Source organism: Pantherophis guttatus, chromosome 3 (genome assembly GCF_059756535.1).
Source record: "Pantherophis guttatus breed Tessera chromosome 3, ASM5975653v1, whole genome shotgun sequence".
In the NCBI taxonomy this organism is placed as follows: domain Eukaryota; kingdom Metazoa; phylum Chordata; class Lepidosauria; order Squamata; family Colubridae; genus Pantherophis; species Pantherophis guttatus.
In genome coordinates this window covers 1,624,878-1,652,713 of record NC_142065.1, presented here as the reverse complement: position 1 = coordinate 1,652,713, position 27,836 = coordinate 1,624,878, and the positions used below count along the sequence as shown (strand labels likewise).

The 27,836-nt window shown below is 45.6% G+C and overlaps 1 protein-coding gene across 2 annotated transcripts; it reads left to right on the top strand.

The window, feature by feature from the left end:
* Positions 1–13: 13 nt before the first annotated feature.
* LOC117666646 (bactericidal permeability-increasing protein-like) lies at positions 14–27,836 on the top strand. 2 transcript variants are annotated; one of them, XM_034419408.3, is made up of 16 exons: positions 14–122; positions 2,609–2,793; positions 4,955–5,069; positions 6,626–6,754; positions 8,213–8,368; positions 12,130–12,193; positions 13,283–13,346; positions 14,465–14,556; positions 15,614–15,790; positions 16,607–16,666; positions 18,057–18,224; positions 19,695–19,762; positions 24,609–24,651; positions 25,004–25,067; positions 26,134–26,210; positions 27,496–27,836. In XM_034419408.3, the coding sequence occupies exons 2-16, from the start codon at positions 2,685–2,687 to the stop codon at positions 27,532–27,534; spliced, it is 1,425 nt and encodes a 474-aa protein (XP_034275299.1). In that variant the 5' UTR covers positions 14–122; positions 2,609–2,684; the 3' UTR covers positions 27,535–27,836. The 2 variants fall into 2 exon arrangements, with proteins under 2 accessions (XP_034275299.1, XP_087745049.1); XM_087888923.1 differs by lacking the exon at positions 14–122 and having other exon boundaries at positions 2,580–2,793.

Sequence of the window (27,836 nt, the reverse complement as noted above, 5' to 3'; positions counted from 1 at the left end):
TCTTCTAACTAAGTTTAGCCTGTTCTGCAAAAGCTTCTTCTCCCAACCCTTCGGATGGTTGCCAATGCAAGCGGAGAAACTCTATGCAAGATAACACAAGCAGATGTACATATCAAAAGCTGGTAAGAACTGCTCTCTCTCCCTCTCTCTCTCTCTCTCTCTCACACACACACACACACACACACACACACACACAAAGACACACGAGCAGGAAAGCCTTGTTTTTCCTTGGCTGAGCTGAGCTGGGTGAAAGAGCTTTAAAAAGGGGGAACCCCTTTGCAATCTGGGCCAGCAACCATTTCCTGCCAGGGAGAAGCTCTCTGGGACTTCCTGTTTCTTCTAGCTAGCCCAGGGGTTTGCAACCCACCGCTCTGGAGCCGCATGTGGCTCTTTCACCCCTCTGCTGCGGCTCCCTGTCGCTCAAAATATGCATCACAACCACCAATGTGTGACACCTGCCAGCATATGATTTATTGAGCTTTTCGGCCCATCTTTTTTTTTTTTTGGAGTTCAAAGTGTTTTTACAACTGCATGCAGAAATAAAAATGTGCTTTCTCTGTAGCAGGTCATTGATTTCATAAATGCAGCACACGATAGCTTTTTTTTAATACATAGCATAAAGGTAAAAAGTGATATATGCAGTGCTATCTTCATTTTATATGTCAAAGGGGTTTTTGTGGCTCCCGGTGTTTTCTTTTCTGTGGGAAACGAGTCCAAATGGCTTTTTGAGTGATTAAGGTTGCCGACCCCTGAGCTGGCCTGTCAGCTCTGACCCTCCTCTGCATCCCACGGACTCCCCTCCTTTTCTCAAAAGGAGGATCATCAAAGTCTTGATCCGAGATGAACTTTCTTCCCCTTTCTTCAAGTCAGCTGGAAGCAGGTTTTGCAATTCCCTCTTGCAGAAAAGTTAAGCTTTGGATAATCCTTCTGCAATGTTCTCCCTCTCAGAAGCTTTGGGTCAGGCGGTCTTGTGCAACACCACCCGGCCTCTCTCCAAAAAGAAGAACAGAAGTGTTGGGAGGGACCTGGGAGGTCTTCTAGACCAACCCCCTGCCCAAGCAGGAGACCCTAGCTAGGCCATTTCACGAAAATGGTTCATTGGATGGGTGCTCCCATCTTTGTACTTAAAAGTCCCAGAGAAGCAAGAAATTAATGGGATCCAGACAGGATCTTCAGGGAAGGAGATCTTCAATGTCGGTCCTCTCGTGAAAAATTGGTATTGATGAAACTCTGGATATTGGTGGAGGCCTCTCGTGAAGTATTGCTAGGAACTAAAGAGGAATTTCTTAACAGTGAAGAATTAGCCAGTGGAAGGGTTTGCCTTCAGACGTTGTGGATGCTTCAACACTGGAGTTTTAAAGAAAAGAATGGAGAGCCTTTTGGCTGAAATGGTAAGGTTCTCCTGCTCGAGCAAGGGGTTGGATTAGAAGACCTCCAAGGTCCCTTCCAACTTGGTTATTCTATATTTTACTGGCAATCTTTTACAATGATCCCTTTACAATGATCAAGATCACATGAAGTGTTAGTACCACTTTACAAGGCCTTGGGAAGGCCACACTTGGAATCCTGCATCCAGTTTTGGTGGCCACGATGTAAAAAAGATGTGGAGACTCTAGAGAGAGTGCAGAGAAGAGCAACCAAGAGGATTAGAGGATTGGAGGCTAAAACACATGAAGAACAGTTGCAGGAACTGAGTATGTCTAGTTTAATGAAAAGAAGGACCAGGGGAGACATGGTAGCAGTCTTCCAATATCTCAGGGGTTGCCCCAAAGAAGAGGGAGTCAAGCTATTCTCCAAAGCACCTGAGCGTAGAACAAGAAGCCATGGATGGAAACTAATCAAGGAGAGAAGCAACCTGGAATTAAGGAGAAATTTCCTGACAGTGAGAACAATTAACCAGTGGAACAACTTGCCTCCAGAAGTTGTGAATGCTCCAACACTTTTAAGAAGATTTTGGATAACCATTTGTCTGAAGTGGTGTAGGGTTTCCTGCCTAAACAAGGGGTTGGACTACAAGACCTCCAAGGTCCCTTCCAGCTCTATTCTATTCTATTCTATTCTATTCTATTCTATTCTATTCTATTCTATTCTATTCTATTCTATTCTATTCTATTCTATTCTATTCTATTCTATTCTATTCTATTCTTATTTGTACCCTATGACTATCATTAAGTGTTGTACCTTATGATTCTTGACGAACGTATCTTGTCTTTTTATGTACACTGAGAGCGTATGTACCAAGACAAATTCCTTGTGTGTCCAATCACACTTGGCCAATAAAGAATTCTATTCTATTCTATTCTATTCTATTCTATTCTATTCTATTCTATTCTATTCTAAACAATGCTCCGATGTTTGCTTTCTATCCAACCGACGTCACCCAAGTGACCTGAGCATCAAAGCCATAATCTCTGTGGTGAGTCACAAGACTGCAACGTCCAAGCAGCAACTGGACATTGTCACCATCTGAAGAGCCTCTGGGGAAAAATCCCACTCCAAATCTAGGCTGCAAACGGGTCAGGCAGGGAAAAGCCTCTTTCCGGAACGAGAGGGCAGCTTCCTGTTTCTTCTCAAAGCTCATTTTTTGCTTCCTCTTTCTCTGCACTAGATGCACCCAGCGGCAGGGTCTGCAGACACCCACCCTGGTCTGAGCAGAAGGTCTCCAGGAGTTTGGAGGGGTGAAGATGCGTAGGGTCAGCCTTCTGGTGTTCTGGCTGGGCTGCTTAGTGCCCTCGTCGGAGGGCGTAAACCCAGGATTTGCAGGCAGAATCACCAGGAAAGGATTGGATTATGGTAGGTACCCAGCTGTTATTTCCACCCTGGAGCCCGCTCTGCCCCACAGCCAACCATCGGACAGTGAGTGGGGTGCAAGGAGAACAGAGGGGGTGACCCAAAAGTGACCCTCCTGTTGCTGCCATTTGTCTGGAATGGTGTAGGATCTCTGGCCACGGGCAGGGGGTTGGACTAGTAGACCTCTGAGGTCCCTCCCAACTGCTATTCTGTGTTCTAAATCCCCATGGAATCTGAGGAAAAGTGGCTTGTTTTTACGGAATAATTAAAAAGAGCCTTGATAGCTCAGCAGACTAACGCATTGTAATTTAACTCCAGCTGTCTGCAATTAGTAAGTTCGAATCTCGCCAAGGCTCAAGGTTGACTCAGCCTTCCATTCTTTCTAAGGTAGGTAAATTGAGGATCCAGTTTGTGGGGGCAATAAGCTGACTTTGTATAAATATACAAAAGGATGAAGGCTATTGCTTAATGCACTGTAAGCTGCCCTGAGTCTCTGGAGAAGGGCGGCATATAAATCAAATTAAAAAAAAAAGAAGAAGAAGAAAAGGAGGAGGAGGAGGAGGAGGAGGAGAAGAAGAAGAGGAAGCAGAAGGAGGAGGAGGAGGGGGGGAGGGGGAGGGGGGAGGAGGAAGATAGGAGCCCTGGTAGCGCAGCAGACTAAAGCACCCTGTTATTAAGACCAGCTGCCTGCAATTACTGCAAGTTCGAATCTCTCCAAGGCTCAAGGTTGACTCAGCCTTCCATCCTTTCTAAGGTGGGTAAAATGAGGACCCAGTTTGTGGGGGCAATAAGCTGACTTTGTATAAATATATACAAAAGTATGAAGGCTATTGCTTAACGCATTGTAAGCCTCTCTGAGTCTCCGGAGAAGGGCGGCATATAAATCTAATTAAAAAAAAAAATGGGTTCCTGGCCTAATCCTGACATTTCCAGCGGGTTTGTGGCGTCAATTCTTTGAAGAATGACTTAGTTGGGTTATTGCACGCACTGGGCATAGCTAAGCATACTTGAGCTGCAAAGTAACATGGTTTGTTTGTCTGGGGCTAAAACAGTTTTTCCTCAATCCCTTCTTGGACTGGATCTGGGGGCTGAAGCCCCTAACCTCCACCCAGGGTTTCATGAAAGGGGTTTGGGGAGTGAAAGGCATCCATCAGACACTTCGGTTTGTTCTTGATAAAACCTGTATCTTTTGAGATAGTCCTGCCGTTTTAGTTTTTAGATAGGGTTAGGGTTAGGGTGGTTTCCTTGCAGACGTTTCATGATCCAACTTTAAGAAGAGGCTTTTCTTTAAGGTTTTTCTTTAAGAAGAGCCTTGTGGTGCAGTGGACTAAGTGCTGTTAAAGTAGCACTTAGCTGTCTGCAATTACTGCAAGTTCGAATCTCACCAGGCTCAAGGTGGACTCAGCCTTCCATCCTTCCGAGGTAGGTAAAATGAGGACCCGGATTGTGGGGGCAATAAGCTGACTTTGTATAAAAAAGAACACCATTTGGGGGGGGCTCGAAAGCCCTACTAAGCAGGTATATACAAAAGTATGAAGGCTATTGCTTAATGCATTGTAAGCCGCCCTGAGTCTCCGGAGAAGGGCGGCATATAAATCGAAGTAATAAATAAATAAATAAATAAAACTAGGGAACATCATCAATGATAGAAGCAAGGTGGGGATGTGGAGAGGAGGAGGAGGAGGAGGAGGAAGAGGAGGAGGAGGAGAACTGTAGGGCCCTTGGTGCTCTCTGAGCTTGGTTGTTTTCTTGCACATATTTCATGACCCAACTAGGGAACATCATGAATGTTGGAAGGGAGGGGTGATGTGGAGAGGAGGAGGAGGAGGAGGAAGAGGAGGAGGAGGAAGAGGAAGAGGAGGACTGTGGGGTCCTTGGTGCTCTCTGAGCTTGGTTGTTTTCTTGCAAGCATTTCATGACCCAACAAGAGAACATCATCAGTGCTGGTGAAAGGCAGATAAATTCTCCCTTCTAGCACTGATGGTGCTCCCTAGTTGGGTCATAAAACATCTGCAAGAAAACCACCAAGTTCTGAGAGCACCCAGGACCTCACAAATATGACAAATTTTTTTTTTGCACTTCATCTTTAAAAAAAAAAGAATGAGGAAGTGATAAAGGAGTAAAAAAAAAAAAGCCAGCCCACAAGTTGTCCGCTTTGTTTCAGCATGCCAAGAGGGAGTCGCAACCTTGCGGAAGGACTTGCCTGCGATCATTCTGCCCGAATTCTCTGGCACCTACAGAGTGAAAATTATTGGAAATGTCAACTACAGGTTCTACAGGTGAGGCTGCTTTTCTGGACTTCCTCTTTTAAGACTTGGGGTGTCCAGGTGAATCTCTCAGAGCTTCCAAATGGGGTAACAGCTTCTTCAGCTCTGACTGGATGGTGGCGGATGGAAGGATTTATATTCCTTGCAGACTGTTGGTCATTTGCATCCTTTTAGAAGGCCGTTGAGGCCACTTGGAGGTTTCTCTGTGTCCTCAGGGTCACCTGAGTGGTGGAAATGGGTGTGGAGCCTTCTTGGCTGCAGGATGTTTTATGTAGATGTTTTCATGCAAATGGGTCTGGAGAAGGCTATAGAAGGCTCCACACCCATTTCCACCACTCAGGTGATCCTGAGGATACAGAGAAACCTCCAAGTGGCCTCAACGACCTTCTGAAAGGAGGCAAATGACCAACAGTCTGCAAGGAATATAAATCCTTCCATCCGCCACCATCCAGTCAGAGCTGAAGAAGCTTCTTGGAAATGGAAGTGAAACTACTTCAAAGAAAAAACAAGAAAGTTGCCTCCTGAAAAAAGCGCCTTTGGGACATCTGTGTTACTAACTTAACAACTGCGATGACTCACTTAACAACTGTAGCAAGAAACGCCATAAAATGGGGCAAACTCACTTAACAACAGAATTTTTGAGGTCAGTTGCGGTCATAAGTCAAAGACTACTTGCAATCCCCCAGCCCAGAGCCCCACAGTGAGTCCTGCTTGGGCTTCCTTGAAGAAGATTCCTTGAGAAATAAAACCTCTTGGTCAACTTGAAGTTCTTGATCTTGGTCAACTTGAAGTTCTTGATCTTGGTCAACTTGATGGATTACTCCAATTTATGGTTTTGCACTTTGTTTTGAAGAATAAATCTAACGAATTGTATGCATACAGAGATTCTGACATCGACACCAGGGGTGAAATGCTCCCGGTTCAGACTGGATCACCCGATCCGGTAGCAATGGAGGTGGGGGATTCGGAGAACCGGTAGCAAAAATTCCTGCCCCCCCCCGCATGCCCAGCTGAGCCGCGCAATCATCAGAGGCTTTTTTTTAATTTTTAAAAGCATTTTTCTACAACCTCTTTGGCTGAAAAAATGCTTTTAAAAGTAAAAAAAAAAGCCTCTGATGATCGCATGGCTCAGCTGGGATCATCAGAGGCTTTTAAAAGCATTTTTTCTACAACCTCTTTGGCCGAAGAGGTTATAGAAAAAATGTTTTTAAAAGGAAAAAAAGCCTCTGCCAATCAGGCAAGTCAGCTGGGATCGTCAGAGGCTTTAAAAGCATTTTTTTACAACCTCTTCAGCCGAAGAGGTTGTAGAAAAAATGGTTTTAATTTTTTTTAAAAAAAAAAAGTTGGCCACGCCCACTCAGTCATATTACCCACCACCACCAAGCCACACCCACAGAACCGGTAGTAACGAATTTTACATTTCACCACTGATTGACACCTAACAAAATTTAGCAAATTGTCTGCTTGTAACTGGATCTTTAATGGACCTGGTTTTGGACATACTGAGGGCAAAATTGAGCCCAGACACTAAACTCAAAAGCTTTTTCTCTTCTCTATCCTTGTTGCAGACTGAACTTTCGTAGGTTCGAGCTGTTCCACTCAACAATTGAGCCCATGCCGGGCCAGGGCCTCAGGGTCTCCATCAGCAATGCTTTGGCTGAAATGACCGGCCATTGGGAGCTGAAGAAACGTTGGCTGTGAGTCTCACTGGTCCTTCCCTTTCCATATCTTCGTAGTTGCTTCTGAAATTGGCTAAGTGTTAGAAGGCCATTAATCCCTCTTGTTTCATGGCAGAAATAACTGCAACTCCGTCTCAAAACAGAAAGTTCATTCTGGAGCCGCCATGGCTGGCTTCTTGGACATCACATGGACCTCACAACCCTGTGGTTTAGCTCAGGCAGCCATTGTCCGGTATCAGGAATCTACACACTGTAGAACAATTTTATCTGCCTTTATGTAAATGAAAGTAGAACACAAACTTTTTCTGTTGGTTCAGAAAGACTCACACATTGCTTCTATGAGCTTGGGATCCCCAATGCCCCTTCCAGGCAACTGGGCAAATTAATTATTTACCAGTTGAACCTCTGCAACATCTGGAAAATCAGCCTCATGTATAGCATGGGATGAAGTCAGCACATGATCAAGGACTTGCCTGTCCAGGTGGGACCAAGTCCAGAAGAAATCTTGAGATGTAGTTCTTCAGTTCTCCAGAGGGCTCATTCAATATTGGTAAAAGCCTTTGGTTGGTTGAATGAATTGAACGAATAGGTTAGTTGGTTGAGTTGGATGAGATGGTTGGTTGGTTGAGTGAGTTGGATGAGTTGGTTGGTTGAGTAAGTTGAATGAGTTGATTGATTGGTTGGTTAAGCGAGATGGATGAGTTGTTTAGTAGAGTGGGTTGAATGAGTTGGTTGGTGGGTTGAGTTGCATAAGTTGATTAGTTAGTTGATTGGATGAGTTGGTTAGTTGGTTGGTTAAGTGAGTTGGATGAGTTGTTTAGTAGAGTGGGTTGAATGAGTTGGTTGGTTGGTTAAGTGAGTTGGATGAGTTGTTTAGTAGAGTGGGTTGAATGAGTTGGTTGGTGGGTTGAGTTGCATAAGTGGATTAGTTGGTTGGATGAGTTGGTTAGTTGGTTAGTTAAGTGAGTTGGATGAGTTGGTTGGTTGAGTTGAATGGGTTGGTTGGTTGTTGGTTGGTTAAGTGAGTTGGGTGAGTTGGTTAGTAGAGTTGGTTGAATGACTTGGTTGGTTGGTTGGTTGAGTGAGTTGAATGAGTTAGAGGAGTTGTTTGGTAGAGTGAGAGACAAAAAACACACCTTGCTTTTTACCTTTATTGAATTGCTGTTAGTTTTAATGCTTTTATACTTTTGCTTTTTGCCATTGTAAGCCTCCTATAGTCACTCTGGATAGTGAGATGGGTGGCATATCAATTTAACAAATAAATAGATATTGGCCTTTATATGACTGTTGAAGCCCTCCAAGGTCACACCCTGTGGTCAAAAGTGGTACTATCAGTTTGAGCAGTAGGAGGCGACACAAGGAGGAACTGAGTTGTAGGAATATCTGCTTCAGCCCAGACTTAGCCTGGTGGCTTCATCATCTCTCGAGAGAGTGAGATTTTTGGGAATGCTTCTGTTACATTGTGTCTCCTGCCAGGAAGGATGATGGCTCCTTTGAACTGAAGGTTGACGGCATCTCCATCTCTGTGGGCTTGAAGCTGGGGAGCGATGCCACCGGGAGACCAACGGTTACCACCTTGGATTGCAACACCCACATTTCCAATGTCGACATTGATATTTCTGGCAAATGGGAGTAGGTTGATTTTGTTAATATTCACAGTGGGTTCTTCATATGAATATCTACCCCTCACAATAGCATCATCCTTCTTCCCAAGGAAGTGGAAGATCTGAAGTAGGGTTTAAACATTATTTATTTAGAACATAGAATAAAAGGAGTGGAGGTCTTCTAGTCCAACCCCCTGCTCATGGCAGAAGATCCTATAGCGTTCCAGATTTTTTTGGACTTGATGGGAAGGATGTACATGGCCATAGAAAGAATAACAGAACAGAATAACAGAGTTGGACGGGACCTGAAGGTCTTCTAGTCCAACTTCCCCACCCAAGCAGAAGACCCTCTACCAGTGATGGCTAACCTTTTTCTCTTCGTGTGCCAAAAGTGTGTGCACGCACACATACCAGTGTGCGTGTGTGCTGGCACCCATAATGCAATGCACGCCCCCCACACATGCGTGCATGACCTCCCACATGACCCCCGCGCATGCGCGCATGACTCCCCCATCCTGCCTCACTGCCCTGCGCATGCGTGCTCGAGCGGTGAGTTTCAAAAATTTTAGCAACCGGTTCTCTGCGTTTTTGCCTTCCCCAGGCTCCAGAGGCTTTCGTTGAGCCTCCGGGAAGGTGAAAACAGCCTCCCCTGGGCTCAGGAGGCCCACCTGAGAACAGAAATGGGCCTGTTTCTGGACTTCAGGAACTTCCGGGAGGCCTGGTTTTTGTCCTCCCAGAGTCTCCGCACGAGCCCTGCACTTACCTGGCATCCAAAACTGGCCACGTGGAGACTCCTGGGAGGGGCAGGGTGGGGTGGAGTGGGTGGGGTCCTTGCAACTACAGGTTCGGGGAACCAGATGTAAAATTAGCATCTGGTTCACATGAACTGGTCCAAACCGGCTGAATCCCACCCCTGCCCTCGACTCCCGTTTTTTTTTTTTTTAATTTGATTTATATGCCGTCGTTCTCCGAAGACTCAGGGCGGCTTACAATGCGTTAAGCAATAGCCTTCATTCTTTTGTATATTTATACAAAGTCAGTTTATTGCCCCCACAAGCTGAGTCCTCATTTTACCTACCTTAGAAAGGATGGAAGGCTGAGTCAACCTTGAGCCTGGCAAGATTTGAACTTACTAATTGCAGACAGCTGGAGTTAAATTACAGTGCCTTGTCTGCAGAGCTATCCAGGTTTTGTGCCTAGTAGGCCTCCATGCAGCCACCTGGGCCCAAAAATGGGCTGGAGGGGAGGGCGCTGCCCCCCCACCCCCCAGCCCCCTATGCATGTGTGCCCGTTTCCTGCATACGCCCCACCCTGTGTGCATCCCAAAAATCAGCTGGCTGACGGGAGGCACGCACATGCGCAGTGGAGCTGAGCTGGGCAAGGGCTTGCATGCCCTCGGAGGGCTCTGCATGTGAGCTGTGGCAAGCCTGCCATAGGTTCTCCATCACGGCCCTATAACATTCTGGACAAATGGCTGTCATCTCTTGTTGAAGACCTCCAGTGATGGATCCGTGGTTTATCTGTTCGTAGTGCTACATTTCCAGTCTGCCTTTTCTTCAGGAACTTAAGGTAATGTATCACCAACCCCTTCAAAATCTTTCCGACAAGCACAATCTGAGCGACGGCAGCGAAAACGTACTCAAAATCAGCTAATTATTTTCTAGGGTTGAGAAGGGAAGTCCTGGTCCAACACCATCATTAGAGCATGCAAAATGAGTCTGTTTTATGGCCCCTTCCTTGCTATCATTGGTCTACAAAAAACAGTTGGCTCCACCCAGTTTTCCAATGTGGACCTGGCGAGTCTGATCTGTTAAGGATATTGTTGTGTTACCAACCAGCAGAGTAAATGCACAGAGAAACGGTACTGAGAGCAATGAATACAATACATACAAACTGGTTTAACAAAGCTTTTACTTTGTAGTGAAAAAACAGTTGCATAGTCTTTTAATCAATCCAAGTCTTTAGTCATTCAAATCAGTCCGAAGTTACAGAATACCTTCTTACCATACAAACAGCAATTCAACGCTGGTAACAAATAACGATGGTAGCATATCCATCCACGTCTTCACACACGACAGTAACAGTTACAATCAACAGTTCCAGTCAAGCAGCAAGTCAAGCAATGATGAGAGCAGGTCCAACAATGAATATAGCTCGGCTTTCTCCTTATATACAGTTTACACTAGTAATTATCCACTTAAGATAAGTGAAGTCAGCAGTGCAATGACTCAACAGTACAATTATGATAATTGCAGTCAGCATTCAGTCAGCAGTCATTAGTCATTACAATGACTCAGCAGTACAATTACTCAGCCTTACATTTAAAGTTACAGAATACATTTAAAGTTATAGAACACATATATTGCCTGGACAACTTGTTAGACTTACACCATATCCTAACATGATCTTTTCCTGCTTGACAGCTGTGCCCTGCAGCTGTTCTCAAGCCAACATAAAACTGCTATCATGGAATAGGCTGCTTTTCTTGGGTGTCCCTCTCCTGCCTCGGTAGACAGTTACTTTCATCCCATAATTTTCCTCAAAGATAAGAGGGACAAAATTTAAGACTAGAAGAGAATATTTGTAGCTCAGGGTCCTTGGTGTTCTCTGAGCTTGGTGGTTTTCTTGAAGATCTTTCATTACCCTACTAGATAACATTATCAGTGCTGGAAGGGAGTGAGGTGTGGCAAGGAGGAGCAGGAGCAGGACGGGGGGTCCTTGGTGTTCTCAGAGCTTGGCTGTTTTCTTCCAAACATTTCATTACCTATCTAGGGAACATCATCAGTGCTAGAAGGGAGTGGGGCTTGCGGAGTGGAGGAGGAAGAGGAGGAGGAAGATGACTGTGGGGTTGTTTGAACTCTCTGAGTTTGGTGGGGTTTTTTCATCAATGGAAGATGTGAATGGGGTTTATTCTCTTAGACAAATGGCTTCCCCTGTTAATGTGAGTGTTCTTGATGGTTCCTTGATTAGGCTGTTGTTTGTCTGAGTTAGTCATTCCTTGTTTGTCTGAGTTAGTCATTCCTTGATTGGGGGATTGTTTGCTAGTGTTAATTAGGGACAGTTGGTCTAGTGTTAATCTTGGCATTATTCTCTCCTTCTCTGGGTGAGGAGATCTTTTGGTCTTTTTGATTCCTTTATGCCTTTCCTCATTGTCCCTCATTGCCTCATTGCCCCTTTTGAGTGATCTGTAGATGTTGTTTACCTCTATGTGCCTGTTGATGGCTGAATTCCAGGAAGCCTGGCACTCAGACCAATCAGCCATCAACAGGCACATAGAGATTAGCAGCATTTACATACTGTTTAAAAGAGCCGATCAAAAAGCCGAAAAGGAAACAAAAAGATCAAAATATCTCACCAGCAGTCCAAGACCCCACACTCCAACTATTTCTAGCTTGTGTCATTCAGATGGTACCTCTTATAAACATTGTAAATGTCAGCTATTAAGCCAACAGAGGGATGGAAAATATTCCCTTTTGGAGATCACAGTGAACCTTTTTTTAAAAAGGTCCATTTGACTCACAACATTATGCATAACCTTCAAATGTCTTGTTGTCCAGGATTGATGTCTCTCGTGATCCCATTGTTCTAGAAATATTCAGTTGCCCCTCAACTCCATAGGGTCTTCTGTGTGAACAGAACCCCTTCAGATGTTTAAAACAACAATCAAGGATGAGGAAGGAAACAGGATTCTCTTCTCTTCTAAACTCTTGAAGAAGCCAAGGAGGCTTTTGAAGGTGAATTCACCAAGCTATGGACCATGAACCTCAGCTGTGGCCTTTGCTTTTCCAGGTGGCTGTATAACCTCTTCGAAACCAAGGTTGAATCAGCTTTCAAGACAGTCATGGAAAGCAAGGTAAAGATTCTGGATGCTGGGCCTTCACACCGACACCACGCTTGACTTCTAAGAAAGGACATTTGCAAGAACGAGAAAGCATCTGAGCCAGTGGTCTCCAAACTTGGCAACTTTAAGACTTGTGGACTTCAACTCCCAGAGTTCTGGGAATTGAAGCCCACAAGCCTTAAAGTTGTCAAGTTTGGAGACCCCTGACCTAAGCTTTCCAAACTAGAAGCTGTTCACCCAAAAACACCATTCAAAGGTGCACCTGGCTGAACAGTAGCACCTGTGAGAGGGAATAAAATGTCCTGATGGACCACTGCTGGAGCATGAGCCAGCAATGTGCTGCAACTGCCCAAAAAGGCCAACACAGATCTGGACTCTTATCAAGAAAGTGATAGCATCAAGATCACAAAAAATGATAGTACCATACAACTGAGACCCCATTTGGAGTATTTTTCCTTGATCAGTTTCCATCCGTTGTTTCTTGTCCTGCTTTCTGGTGCTTTGGAGAATAGGTAGATTCCCCTCTTCTTTGTGGAAGCCCCTCAAATACTGGAAGACTGCTACCAATCTCCCTCCTAGTTTTTACTCTAGATTAGACATACCCAAATCTTGCAACCGTTCTTCATTGTCGTTCAATGGGTTTATTTATTTTATCTTAACTGCTCTTCAGGGAGTGATCAGCAGCTGAAAGTCCTTTGCAGGGATCTTTTCACATTGAGCAATCAAGTTGCTCAACCCAAATGTGTTGCCACATTTTACACATGGTCCTTGGTTATATTGCCTAAACAAGCCACATATTTTTCAAGTGATCTTTGCAGAGGGTTTTTATCTAGCTTTATCCTAGTAGAGTTGTTTGAGCGGCCAGCTTTGAGGACTATTTTTGAGGTTATGAGTGTCTTTGCCAAACTCTGTTGTAGCACACAAAGACCTTCCTTGGGTTGGCCTACAAATTTAGGAGGTGTCACATCCAGCAACCTTTCATGGTAGGAAATGGTGGCTTGCAGACAATCCTGCCCTAATTTACCATCTTTTCTGGTTAGTTGTTGCTTTATTTTGCTTTTCCTCTCTTAAGGATTGTCTCCTTGTGCATTTTTTTTCCAGATATGTGAGATAGTGAGAACTTCCATTAACTCCAAACTGCAGCCCCATCTTCAGTCATTGCCAGGTAAGAGCAAAACCCTTGGAGCATTGATGGACCTCAAAAGCTTTCTCCTTCAGAAGATCATCATATCAGGAAACCAACAAGCTTTGTCTGCATCTCAGTGTTTCTGCCTAACTGGTCTACAGCTTCTGCTCACTCTTTTGTCCTATTATTGGATCCCTTATTATAGAAAAACAGAGTTGGAAGGGACCTTGGAGGTCTTCTAGTCTAATCTCCTGTTCTATACCACCCCGAACAAATGACTGTCCAATCTCTTCTTAGAAACCTCCAGTGATGGAGAACCCACAAGTTCTGGAGGCAAGGAGTTCCACTGGTTAATTGTTTTCACTGTCAAGAAATTCCTCCTTATTTCTATATTGGTTCTCTCCTTGATGAGTTTCCGTCTGTTACTTCTTGTCCTGCCATCTGAGTCTGAAGGCTAAACCATACTATGGATGTCCCAAAGATGCTTTTTCAAGAGGCAACTGTGCTTTCTGGTTTTTCTTCTTTAAAGACGTTTCGCTTCTCATCCAAGAAGCTTCTTCAGCTTTCGCTTCTTGGATGAGAAGCGAAACGTCTTCAAAGAAGAAAAACTAGAAAGTCCAGTTGCCTTGAAAAAACACCTTTGGGACAACCATGACCTGGATAACTGAGACTCCCCATGGACATACTATGAACGATTGATGGACCTAGATATGTCTAGTCTAATGAAGAGAAGGACTATGCGTGATATGGTAATCTTCCAGTATTGAGGAGCTCTAACAGAGAAGAGGGGGTCAAATTACTCTCCACAGCACCTGAAGGCACAACAAGAAATAAGAGATGGAAACTAATCAAGGAGAGAAGCAACCTAGAACTAAGGAGAAACTTCCTGACAGTGAGAACAATTAACCAGTGGAACAACTTGCCTCCAGAAGTTGTGGATGCTCCATCACTGGAGGTTTTCAAGAAGATATTGGCCAACCATTTGTCTGGAATGGTACAGGGTCTCCTACTCTGGACAGGGGTTTGGACTTGAAGACCTCCAAGGTCCCTTCCAGCCTTAGGATTCTAAGATTGTATGGTTCTCCATCATCCTTGAGGCTATCCTACAGAAGGGACCAAGTTCCTTGATGTCATCCCTACGTTGTCTTTCTCCCCAGTTACCGCCAATATCGACCACACATCAAACATTGATTATTCTCTGGTTGGGCCACCAGTTGCGACAAGTGATTGTGTAGACCTGGACCTCAAGGTAAGCTTCAGCAGAAAGCTTGGAGGAGGATGGGCCTGCAGAAGGACGCCTCCCAGATGACAGAGTTTGCCTGTCATTCTTCCCTCCTTCCCTCCCACTTCTCAGCCTCTTTTAACCAAAACAGGATACTGCCATTTTAGGAGTTGCCCCTATAGTTCTTCTTTGCTTCCCACTTCAAAATGGGGAGAAACCAAGTTCCTGACTTTGAGGTGGGTGGAGAGGACATCATGGATCCCAGATCACCCACTGCTTCTATTAAGAGATTTCTGCACTTCGCCTCTTCGAGTGCCAGGTGGATGTCATGGTTAAGGCACCAAGCGAGAAACTGGGAGGCTGTGAGTTCTAGTCCCATGTTAGGCATGGAAGCCATCTGGATGACTTTGAGCCAATCGCCAGGAGAGGGTGAATTCTAGTGCTGTTTTAGGCAGGAAATCCAGCTGGGTGACTTTGAGCCAATCACCGGGAGACTGTGAATTTATCATCTCCTGGTGATTGGACCAAAATCACCCAGTCAATTTTCATGCTTAAGGTGGGACTAGAACTCACCAACTCCTGGTGATTGGCCCAAAGTCACCTAGCTAGCTTTTCTGCATTGGCAGGACTAGAATTCACAGTCTCCTTGTGATTGGCCCAAAATCACTTAGCCAGCTTTCGTGCTTAAGACAGGACTAGAACTCATTATTTCCTTATGATTGGTCCAAAGACACCCAGCTAGCTTTTATGCCTAGACAGGACTAGAACTCATAGTCTCCTGGTCTTTGGCTCAAAGTCACCCAGCCAGCTTTCATGTCTATGTCTCACCATCTCCTGGTTTCTAGTCGGGTGTCTTAATCACCAGACCAAGCTGGCTCTCTAACCCTAATCCCCATGAGGATTAGCTGGGGACACTGCCGAAAAATCCCACCTTCTGCTCCTCGCCAGCCGATTCTCTTTGGTTGACGGGATCTTGCAATGTGCCCAATTGGCTGAGTCGAAATAGATCGATTCCACCACTCATGTAGCCCGGTCCCTGCCCTCTTTTCGTGTCTTCCTAACTTCTTTCCTGTCCCGCCACCAGGGTGAATTCTTCTCCACCGGCCATCGCTCTCCTGCTCCTTTCCCACCGCCTCCTCTCTCTTTCCCGGTGGATCACGACCGCATGGTCCAGTTTGGGATCTCCACTTACTTCTTCAACACAGCTGGCGACGTCTACTACAAAGCAGAATCCCTGACCTTCTGGGTCGTGGATGAGATGGTGAGGCCACCTGCAACCCCCCATCTTTAAACCCCAGGCAATATTCATTCTCCTCGATTTACAACCACAGCTGAGCCCAACGTTTCTGTTGCTAAGTGAGACATTTTAAGTGAATTTTGCTCCATTTTACGACCTTCCTTGCTTCAGTTGTTAAATTAGTGACAGGATCGTTAAACTTCCCCAAGGACTTTGCTTGTCAAAAGGTCGCAAAAGGGGATCAGGACGCTGCAACCGTCATAAAGGAGCCTTGGTAGTACAGTGGTTTAATGCACCCTGTAATTAACACAGCTGCCTGCAATTTCTGCAGGTTCGAATCTTACCAGGCTCAAGGTTGACTCAGCCTTCCATCCTTTCTAAGGTAGGTGAAATGAGGACCCGGTTTGTGGGGGCAATAAGCTGACTTTGTATAAATATACAAAAGGATGAAGGCTATTGCTTAACGCATTGTAAGCCGCCCTGAGTCTCCGGAGAAGGGCGGCATATAAATCAAATAAAAATAAAAATAAATAAAATAAATAAACGTGAATCAGTTACCAATAATCTGACTTTTGAACACGTGACACTGGGGATGCTGCAAAGATTTTAAGAATGAAAAACGGTCATAAATCATCTTTTCTCAGTGTCGTTGTAACTTTGAACGGTCCCTAAACGAACCGTTGTAAGTCGGGGACTACCTGCGATTTGATATCTGCAGGAGCCAGATATGGTCAAAGGAGCTAAACTTTTCTTAGCCTTTTGGAGAGGTTGTTGAGACCTTCTCTGCTCCCCTTCCTGCTTTCCCACCTGCTCACCTCCAACCGTCTTTCCCACCTGCAGGTTCCTCAGGAGATCAAAATCCGGCTGAACACCTCCTCCTTCCAACCCTTCATCCCGCAGGTCAGCATCTCGCCCTCCCTACCCCCAGGCTCCGAAGAAAAGGGAAGTGGGGGGCATGTTGCGTGGGGAGCGGCTAAGGATAGGCAGGAAGGGGGAGGGGAGCATTGCAGAAGTCCCAAATTATGACATCCTCAAAGCAGAGAAAGACCCCCGAATCAGGCTGCGAGTGCAGCGGAAGGGAAAATCGGATGGGGGATCTTTTTTTAAGCCCTGGGGTTCATTTCACTTCAGCCTTTATGATGATGTTGCCTCTTTCTCTACCACCTCCTCCTCTTCTTCATCTTCTTCCTCCTCCTCTTCTCCTCCTCCTCCTCCTCCTCCCCCTCCCCCTCCTCCTCCTCCTCCTCCTCCTCTTCCACCACCACCATCTCCTCCTCCTCCTCCTCCTCCTCCTCCTCCTCCTCCTCCTCCTCCTCCTCCTCCTCCTCCTCCTCCTCCTCTTCTTCTTCTTCTTCTTCTTCTTCTTCTTCTTCTTCTTCTTCTTCTTCTTCTTCTTCTTCTTCTTCTTCTTCTTCTTCTTCTTCTTCTTCTTCTTTTTCTTCTTCTCCTCCTCCTCCTCCTCCTCCTCCTCCTCTTCCTCCTCTTCTTCTTCTCCTCCTCCTCCTCTCCTCCTCCTCCTCCTCCTCTTCTTCTTCTTCTTCCTCCTCCTCCTCTCTTTCTCCTCTTCCTCAGAATTGTTACGACCCCCATTGTGCACTGGAGCAAAGGGTCCTTTTGCACGAGGATTCCCCCCTCCCCCCTGCCCCTGGTTATCTTAAGAAGCATCAAACCACCATTTCAGGCTTGTTAGCACAGAGAAGATGCATGGATCCTTCCTTGTTCCTGAGGAGCAACGGAGCTCAGGTGATGAGCAAGGACTGCCCTCTCCTGATCCCCGAGTATGGAGAGTGGAGAGAAGGCGGGAACAGCGCAGGCCAATCCAACGATTTGGGAGGAGAGCGCCTCACTCCTATTCACAAGGCACATCTGGGGACTGAGATTTAAGGAGATGCTGTGGGGAGGGGCATTTGTCAGGAACAAACGCTGAATTTGTAGAGTTTTGCTTGTGCCGTTGAAGACATTTGGAGTTTGCAGGACTGCTTGCTTCTTCCTTACATCGTGGACTCATTGGTTGTTCCTTGTTTTGTGGACTAATTTCCCTGTTCCTTTGCTTTGCTGGACTGCGCACAGCCAGAGGCTGCCACGTGTGTGTTTGCGTGCGCACGTGCTTTGCTCTGGGACTTACCAAGAACGTGGGAGCGTTTGGGGGGAATTTCGGAGCATTAAAGGAGAGTTTAAACTCTCAGCTCGCTGTGTGGCCTCCGTGCCTTGTCCCGGGTCATCACAGCAGGTCTTCAAGCAGAGAAGAGGACCATCCCTGGAAATGTGACTTTCTCCTTACCTTCCCCAGCTGAAGAAGCTCTACCACAACATGCCGATGAAGCTGAAGGTCTCCCCTTCTTCGGCCCCATCTCTGAGCATCACCCCCGAAACCCTCTCGCTGACCCCTTCGGTTGACATCCAGGCCTTTGCGATTCTCCCAAATTCTTTCCTGGCGCCCCTCTTTCTGATCGGAGTGGTAAGTAAACTCTCCATGTTATGGTCCATGGTGGACAATCCAGATATTTTGCAAAGTCTATTTACAGATAATCCTCGATTTACAACTATTGAGTGATTGTTCGATGTTATAACAGCGCAGAGAAAAGGGACTTATGACCATTTTTCACACAGTGTGAAGTGTCCCCATTGGTCATGTGACTAAAATCCAGACACTCGGCAACTGTCTTGTACTTATGACAGTTGCAGTGTCCCAGGATCATGTTTGCAACCTTCTGACAAACAAGTCTGCTGGTGGCTCAGCAGACTGATAGCACTGTGATTAACACCAGTTGCCTGCAATTACTGCAGGTTCGAATCTCGCCAAGGCTCAAGGTTGACTCAGCCTTCCATCCTTTCTAAGGTAGGTAAAATGAGGACCCGGATTGTGGGGGCAATAAGCTGACTTTGTATAAATATACAAAAGAATGAAGGCTATTGCTTAGCGCATTGTAAGCCGCCCTGAGTCTCCGGAGAAGGGCGGCATATAAATCAAATTAAAAAAAAAAAAAGTCAACGGGGAAGTCAGATTCACTTAACAACCGTGTTATTGTCCTGACAACTGCAGGGATTCGCTTAGTAACAGTGGCAAGAAAGTTGGCAAAATGGGGCAAAATATGAGAGGAAACGGCTAAGCAGGGAAAATTAACTGAATGGGATAACTGGAAAGCGTAACTGCATTGGAAAACAGGAAAGGCAAAGCTAAAACTGAAAAACAGGAAAAAAATCGATGGTTCTAAGAAGCCATAAATAATGCCCAGAACTTAAAACAGGCAAGTGAGCATGTCTAATTAGCTGACGAATATTAACTGACACACCTTGCATAAATAATCTTCTAATTTTAATGTACATGGGATGTATGATTTACTATGTAGCAGGAAATATGCAGGAGGGGTGGAAAGAGTGTAACCTCATAGTACCTCAGCCAATGGGGAACGAGGAGGGATATGGCATCCAGGAGAGGGTTGTATTAAGAATGGAGTGGTGCGGTGGCCTAGAGGCGGAGCTCTCGCCTCACAATCCGGAGGCTGTGAGTTCGATCCTAGGTAGAGGCAGATATTTCTCTCTCTGGGCACAGTGAGAATATATCTGCCGAACAAAACTCCGCCCTGGAGACAGGAAGGGCATCCGGCCAGTAAAACACTCTTCTAGCTCCACTCAGTTGCCCTGACTCCACCCCGCAAGGGACTATGGGGTCATTAAACGATGATGATGATGATTTTGGGTCTTGGCTGGTTATTGGTCAGGCGGGCCTGCCTCTGGTCACTAAGGAAAGTAGCCAGGATCACGTAACAACAATCATTACAAAAAAAAAAAAATGTAAAATGGATCATATGACAATCTGCTTAATGATTGGCACGACTCAACGACCGTAATTCTGGACTTAATTACAGTCATTAAGTTGATCAGTATGGAAACATATGCTAAAGATCTGCGTTTTTTCTCATTTTAGACCAGCCCAGTTTCTGCCAAAGTTGCTGTCAATTCTACCAGGATCTTTGGGAACCTGAAGCTTGGCAGGTGAGTCACAGCAGGGCAGGACCTAACGCTGACTCAGTATGGAAATGCAGGCAGTCCTCGACTTATAAAATTTGTTTAGTGACTGTTGGAAGTTACAACGGCACTGAAAAAAGTGACTTAGGGCTGTTTTTCACACTTACGACCGCTGCAGCATCAATTTTGCAGTGATCAAAATTCGGATGCTCAGCAACTGGCTCATATTTATGGTCACAGTGTCCCAGGATCACATTGTCCCCTTTTGTGACCAATGGGGAAGCCAGATTCACTTAACAACCCTGTCACTAATGTAACAATTGAAGTGGCTCATTTAACGGAGACTTTCTGAACACATCTCCATCATGTATTTATATAAATCTGACTTTGTAAATAGGGGTGAATAGTTTGCTCATTGAGTATGCAATGGTGATGTGCTTTCTAACATTTTTGCCATATGCCAAATCATTACAAGGGGACGCAGCGGCTCAGTGGCTAAGACGCTGAGCTTGTTGATCGAAAGGTCGGCAGTTCAGCAGTTCGAATCCCTAGTGCTGCGTAACGGGGTGAGCTCCCGTGACTTGTCCCAGCTTCTGCCAACTTAGCAGTTCGAAAGCACGTTAAAAATGCAAGTAGAAAAATAGGGGCCCCCTTTGGTGGGAAGGGAACAGCGTTCCGTGCGCCTTTGGCGTTGAGTCATGCCGGCCACATGACCACGGAGACGTCTTCGGACAGCGCTGGCTCTTTGGCTTTGAAACAGAGATGAACACCGCCCCCTAGAGTCGGGAACGACTAGCACGTATCTGCGAGGGGAACCTTTAGTTTTACCTTTAAATCATTATAAATAAATAATTCATTTGTAAATAAATAATGTGATTTATTTATAAATGAGTAAATAAGTCACTTAACAACTGTGGCAAGAAAAGTCATAAAAATGGGACAAAAAGCCACTCAATGACCATCTTGCTTAACAATGGAAGTTTTGGACTCAGTTGTGGTTCTAAGTCGAGGCCCACCTGCAACTGCTTATAAGATTGAGTTGCAAACTCTTGTGACATCCATAGGGGTCCCTAAAAAGGGTCATGACGTAATGCTTGCCTCCTTATCCTGACTACGAGGGTCTCTCCAAGTTGAGCTTCAGCACCCTGGCAAAGGACTTCTCATCCAGGGAGGGTCATTCCACTAACGTCAAGCGCGGCAGATCAGGAAATGAATATATTTCATTTCATTTTCATTTTCATTTTATTTGATTTATATACCGTCCTACTCCCGAAGGACTCAGGGTGGTGAACAGGCACAAGATAAAACACATAGAATACAAAAATTTAAGAGCAGAAGTAAAATTGAATTAAATCAATTTAGCCCAAGACAAATTTAAAACCCCAGGTTAATAACAAATTAAAATTTACATTAAAATTTACATTAAAAAGAGAATGGGAGAGGTTAGGCCAGAACAGCCTGGTGAAATAAAAAGGTCTTGAGAGCGCGGTGGAAGGTGCGTAGATCCGGGATCCTCCGTATCTCCGGGGGGAGCTCGTTCCAGATAGCGGGTGCCCCCACAGAGAAGGCTCTCCCCCTGGGGGCCGCCAGTCGACATTGTTTGGCCGATGGCACCCGGAGGAGCCCCTCTCTATGGGAGCGTACCGGCCGGTGGGAGGCCGTTTGCGGCAGCAGGCGGTCCCGTAAATTACCAGGCCCTAAGCCATGGAGCGCTCTAAAGGTGGTAACCAAAACCTTGAAGCGCACCCGGAAGACCACCAGGAGCCAGTGCAGCTCGCGCAGGAGAGGTGTTACATGGAAACTCCACGTCGCCCCCATAACCACCCGCGCGGCCGCACTCTGCGCCAGTTAGAGCCTCCGGGTGCTCCTCAAGGGGAGCCCCATGTAGAGAGCATTACAATAGTCCAGGCGGGAAGTGACGAAGGCATGAGTGACCGTGCGTAAGGAGTCCCGATCCAGAAAGGGACGCAACTGGCGAATCAGGCGGACCTGATGGAAAATCCTCCCGGTCACGGCTGTCATATGCGCTTCTAAAGACAGCCGTGAATCCAGGAGGACGCCCAAGTTGTGAGCCCTTTCCGTGGGGGCCAGCGATAAATATAATAAATATAATAAATATATAGGTTTATTGTATGCTAAAGCTTTTTACAAGAATCTGAACTGCTAAACGGTCAAAGCAAACGGGCGGTCAACGGAATTCAAGGAGCACTGGACTTAGATCTCTTGTGGGCATGAAGGGCTTGAGACCGATGACATGTTTGACCGCACCTCTCTGGGGTCAGCCTGGTCATCCCCTACACCAAGATTGAGAAACACTGTCCTACACTAACTTGGCTCAATGTCAGATCTGCCATCTTTTGCTGGCATCCTGTCATAAAAGGCAAGGGGGGAGGAAGGGGGGAATGAAATGTAGATTGGCAGAGATGGGAATGGGAGTGTAAAGAAAAATGGCGGGGGTGGGGATGGGGTGACAGCCTTGATGGAAATCGGAGGTGTCGATCCAGAATCAATATACCAGCCTTCAAGGACCTCTGGCCTGAGAACAGAATGCGAAACTGCATTGCTTGGCGCCAATCATCCAAGCCATGCCCAGGAGCATGGACAAGGAGTACAATTGGACACTGATGTACCGGTCAAGGGAGAAGGGCCAAGGAATGGGAAACAGTGTAACCTTTGCGTGGGAATGTTCAGATTTAGTTTAGTTAGTTTAGTTTAGGTTTATTTGATTTGTATACCGCCCTACTCCCGAAGGACTCAGGGCGGTGAACAGCCAAGCAATAAAATACATAAATACACAAAATTTAAAAACCAGATAATCCTTACAGGATAAGGAAGACTCTAAATATTATGAAACATGGAATAGATGGTACCAATGGATAAACCAGAGGAAAGGAAATGGCTAGAGATGAAATTTAGAAGAAATCAATATAACAAAAAACAGCACTGTCAGAGGTATAGAATATGGAATACTTTATTGTACGTTTATATATAATATATATATTAAACGTATTGTACGTTTACATATAATATATATATTTATATAGAATAATGGAAATTAGTTAATAGGTGACGTTTATGTACTGTATATGTAAATTTGTCTCTCAATTGTGAGAAACTTGTACGTGTTTTTTTTTAAATGTTCTTTCTTTTAAACAATAAAGTTTATATTAAAAAAAAAAAAAACCAGATAAAATCAAATTAAATCATTTTGGCCCAGACAGATTAAAACACCCCAATAATTTAAAAACAGATTAAAATTTACATATTAAAATATCAGTATAGTTATTATTATTATTATTATTATTTTTCATATCTGTATACCGCCCTACTCCTGAGGGACTCAGGGCGGTGAACAGCCATAAATAAATACAAAGACATATAAAAGTTAAAAACTATTAGAACAGATTAAATCATTTAGGTTTAGGTTCAAAGATTAAAACATCTAAATTTATCTAAAAGAGATTTTAAAAAAACCAATTTAAAAGCCAATTTAAAAGGGAGAATTAGGCCAGACCAGCCTGTTGGAATGAAAACGTTTTTAGGGCACGGCGGAAGATGCGTAGGTCTTGAATCTTCCGTATCTCTGGGGGGAGCTCGTTCCAGATGGCAGGTGCCCCCACAGAGAAGGCTTTAGCCTTTCTTTCGCTGCAACCACTTAACCTTAGTAAAATAATCTATCGCAGTGATGGCTAACCTTTTTGCTATCGCGTGCCAGGAGGGAGGCCAGGGGGGTCGCGCGCACGCATGCCCACAACCATAATTCTGTGCACCCCGCCCCCACACATGCGCACACGAACACCCCCCCCCGCTCCTACCCCGTTCCTGGCACGCGATGGCCAATTAGGCCCGTTTTTCTCTCTCACCTGGCTCCAGGGCCTCTCTAGGAGTCTGGGGAGGGCAAAAACGGCCTCCCCCCCCCCCCGAGGTCCTCCAAATGCCAGAAACAGCCCGTTTGCCAACTTCCGGTAGGACTGGAAGTTGTCAAACAGGCCATTTTTGGCCTCTGGAGGCCCTCCGGGAGGATGGAAAAGGCCATTTTCGCCCTCCTCAGACTCCTAGAGAGGCCCTGGAGCCAGGTGAGAGAGAAAAAAGCGCCTTCCCCACCCCCGTTTTTGCCCTCCCCAGGCTCCTAGAAAGCCTCTGGAGCCTGGGGAGAGAAAAAAACAGTCCTTCCCCACCACCACCCCGAGGCCCTCCGGAGATAGGAAACAGCCTGTTTCCCTACTTCTGGTGAGCCCAGAAGGCCCGAAAATCAGCTGAGCTCGCGTGCCCACTGATATGGCTACACGTGCCACCTGTGGCACGCGTGCCATAGGTTTGCCATCACGGATCTTGTTGGATGCTTATCCTACGGTTGGGTAGGTAATATATAGAAAACTATGTTCTGTAACTTTAACTGCTACAAGATGACTAATTGGCTGTGCTAAGCAGACATAAAAGAAGGCAGGAAGTTCGTTCACTTCTGCTCCTGCTATTAGAAGGTTGAACTGCTGGAAGGAACTGTGTCTGTGTTACTGAAGAGAACTGGAATTGTAGGCAAACTATGTTTTTGTGTTGAACCGTGATTATTTGAAGAAGTGCTATCTTTGTTTTGAGAAGCCAAGTTTTGTTTTGTTTTACTACAAGTAAAGACTGTTTATTTTTCTTTAACCGTTCAGAGTCTGTGAGTATCTGTGTGTTTTGCTAAGCAACGTATCTATTCGCTGTCTGGTCCGTTGCAGAGGGCAGTTTTACCCTCAACAGATCTATCACTTCAGCTAAATGGAGTCGAGGGTCTTTCTTTCCTAAGGACCTGAGCTGGGGCAGGCCTGACATTTAGGCTAGATCTGGTGTGATGGATTTCAACACATTACTCTGTCTGTTCCTTCTGTAGGTTGAAGTTCTCCTTAAAGCACTCAGATGTTGGGTTCTTCTCGGTAAGATATTGGGGGGGGGGTTGCCTGAAATGTTATGCTCTCCCTCCTTCCCAGTCTTCTTGAGGTCCCAGCCAGAAACCCAGTTTAGATTGGGATCATCCTGTCTTCTCCTCTTGGGTTAGGTCCTTCTCCACAGGACCTTCTCCACAGACGTGATGATGGACTGAAATGTTCTCTCAGTCCTTCTGGTGGGTCCAGGCAATGGGTGGGAAACTGGGTCAGAAGGATGGTGCCTTTGGGTCTGGAAGCCAAGGCAGGGGTGAACCTATAGATCCAGGATCTCCCATTGAAGGAGGAGAAGCAATCAAGTTCATTTGGCTTTCTGATTCTGGATTTCTCTCCCAACACACAGGTTCAAGTGTTGGAATCCCTCATAAACTTCCTTACGGCCAGCATCCTAATTCCACAGATGAATGGTAAGGACATTGTAAAGTCAAAAGACCTTTCAAATAATATTATTTCAGAGTTCAAAGACTCTCATGGGGTCTGGAGGCCAAACCGTACGATGGATGATTAAAGGAACTAGGTATGTCTAGTCTAATGAAGAAAAGGACTAGGGCAGACATGACAGCATCTTCCAATAACTGAAGGGCTGCCACAGAGAAGAAGGGATTCCAAAGCACCTGAGGGCAGGACAAGAAGCAATAGATGGAAATTAATCAAGGACAGAAACAACGTAAAACTAGGGAGAAATTTCCTGACAGTGAGAACAAGAAGTTGCCTTCAGAAGTTGTGAGAGCTCCAACATTGGAGGTTTTCAAGAAGAGATTTTCAAGTTTCCGAAAGATGCCCTAATTAATTCATGAGCCATGATCCAAACTTCAAAGGAAATATATTCATTTATTAGGAGCAACATTCTGGCAATACTCGGATGCAGTTAGGACTGATCCTACGTAGATTTACGTTCCCCTATGACCCTGTCTCTCCCCTCCTCTCTGGCCACGTTATAAATCACATTCTCCAATTAATCACTTTGGCTGGCTGTGAAACCCAACACTCTCCTACTGATTGCGGTAAGAAAGCATGTATGGAATGCACTTCAGTTCTCCCTCCCTCCTGCTCATGGCAACTTGAAAGCTTTGCAAGTTGACAAAGAGATTGAAAAGCCATTTGTTTGAAATGGTATAAGGTCTCCAGGCTGAGCAGGGGGTTGGACTAGAAGACCTCCAAAGTCCCTTCCAACTCTGTTATTCTGGAGAAGAAGTAACAGGTGGAAGATCATCAGAGAAGCAATCTGGAATCAAGGAGGAATTTCCTGACAGTGAGAACAATCTCTCACTGGAAGGGCTTCCATCCAGACGTTGTGGCTGCTCCATCACTGGAGGCTTTGAAGAAGAGATTGGAGACCCATTTGTCCACAATGGTCTCCAGGGTCTCCCACTTGAGAAGAGGGGGTTGGAGTAGAAGACCATGAAGGGTGATGATAATAGATAATCCCATGCTTTAGCTTTCCTGCATGATGCTGTGACTTCTCTCTTCCAGCCCGTCTGGCTGAAGGATTTCCCCTCCCCCTCCTGGATCACCTGGAGCTCTCCAACCCCATCCTTCAGGCTCACCAGGTGAGTGACTGGTGGGACAGTTCAGTGGGACAGGTGGGAGACTGACTTTTGTCCTATCGCAGGGGCCTCCAAACAGATGCTAAGGAATGTTTATGAGTCTAGGACAGTCTTATCTGTCTATAAATTTTGTTGTGAACATTCGGAAATCTAGCAAACCCTAGAGATTGCAAACTGAGCCAAGGAGACCAAAATTTGCATCCTCGGAGCAACAGGATTATAATTTTCTGATTCGACCACAAAGAGGGAGGGGGGAGGGAGGGAAGGAGAGAGAAAGAGAGAGAGAAAGAGACAAACGTAAATAGAAAGAGAGAAACAGAGACAGAGAAGAGAGACTGAGAGAGTGAAAGAGAGAGGAGGGAAAGGTAGAAAGAATGAGGGAAAGAAAGACAGATAAGAGAGAGGGAGAGAGAGAGAAAGAGACAGAAAGACATAAAGAGACAGAGAGACAGAGAGAGTGAAAGAGAAGGAGGAGAGAGAGAAAGAAAGAACAAGAGAAAGAGGGAGAAGGAGAGAGAAAGAAAGAGGGAGGGAGAGGGAGAAAGATGGGAGGGAGGGAGAGAAAGACAGAGGAGAGAGACACAGAGAGTGAAAGAGGGGAGAGAAAGATAGAAAGAATGAGGGAGAGAAAGAAAGACAGATAAGAGAGAGGGGGAGAGAGAGAGAAAGAGGCAGAAAGACATAAAGAGAAAGCGAGACAGAGACAGAGAGGAAAGAGACTGAGAGAGTGAAAGAGAAGGAGGAGAGAGAGAAAGAACAAGAGAAAGAGAGGGAGGGAGAAAGAGACACTGACAGAGGGAGGGAGAGAAAGATGGGAGGGAGTGGGAAAGAGAGAGAGAGGAGAGAGACAGAGTGAAAGAGAGGGGAGAGAAAGAGAGGGAGATAAAGAGAGAGAGAGGGAGAAAGAGAGAGAAGGAGGGGAGAGACAGAAAGAGAGAGAGAGAAAGAGAGAGGGAGAAAGAGAAAAATAGAGGGAGAGAGGGAGGGAGAAAGAGACACTGACAGAGGGAGGGAGAGAAAGATGGGAGGGAGGGGGAAAGAGAGAGAAAGAGGAGAGAGACAGAGAGAGAGTGAAAGAGAGGGGAGAGAAAGATAGAAAGAGGGGGAGAGAAAGAGAGGGAGATAAAGAGAGAGAGAGGGAGAGTGAAAGAGAGAGAAGGAGGGAGAGAGACAGAAAGAGAGAGAGAGAGAAAGAGAGAGGGAGAAAGAGAAAAATAGAGGGAGAGAGGGAGGGATGGAGACAGGGCTAGAGAGATGAGTAAACCTTTCCCCTTCTATCTATCTGCAGGATTTCCTGGTCTTTGCATCGGACGTGCGCTACGGATAGAGAAAGTGCAGAGGAGAAACAGAGAAAAATAGGAGGAAAAAATAGGAGGAATATTATCCCTACTCCTGGTTCCACTGGAGTTCAGTTTGGGGTTCTGCAGAAAATTCTCCAGGAACAGCCCTTTTCACATGGAATTCTCTCCCCCCCCCCCAATCTCAGAGACTGCCAAGGACCCTTCAGTTCATCCCTGAGCTACAAATATTCCTGCCTATTGGAGTTAACATTTGTGTTTGCCCGTGCTTTCAGCCATTTGCACCTTTGGACAGCTCAAAATAATAATAAAAAAATCAACTGGAGGAAAA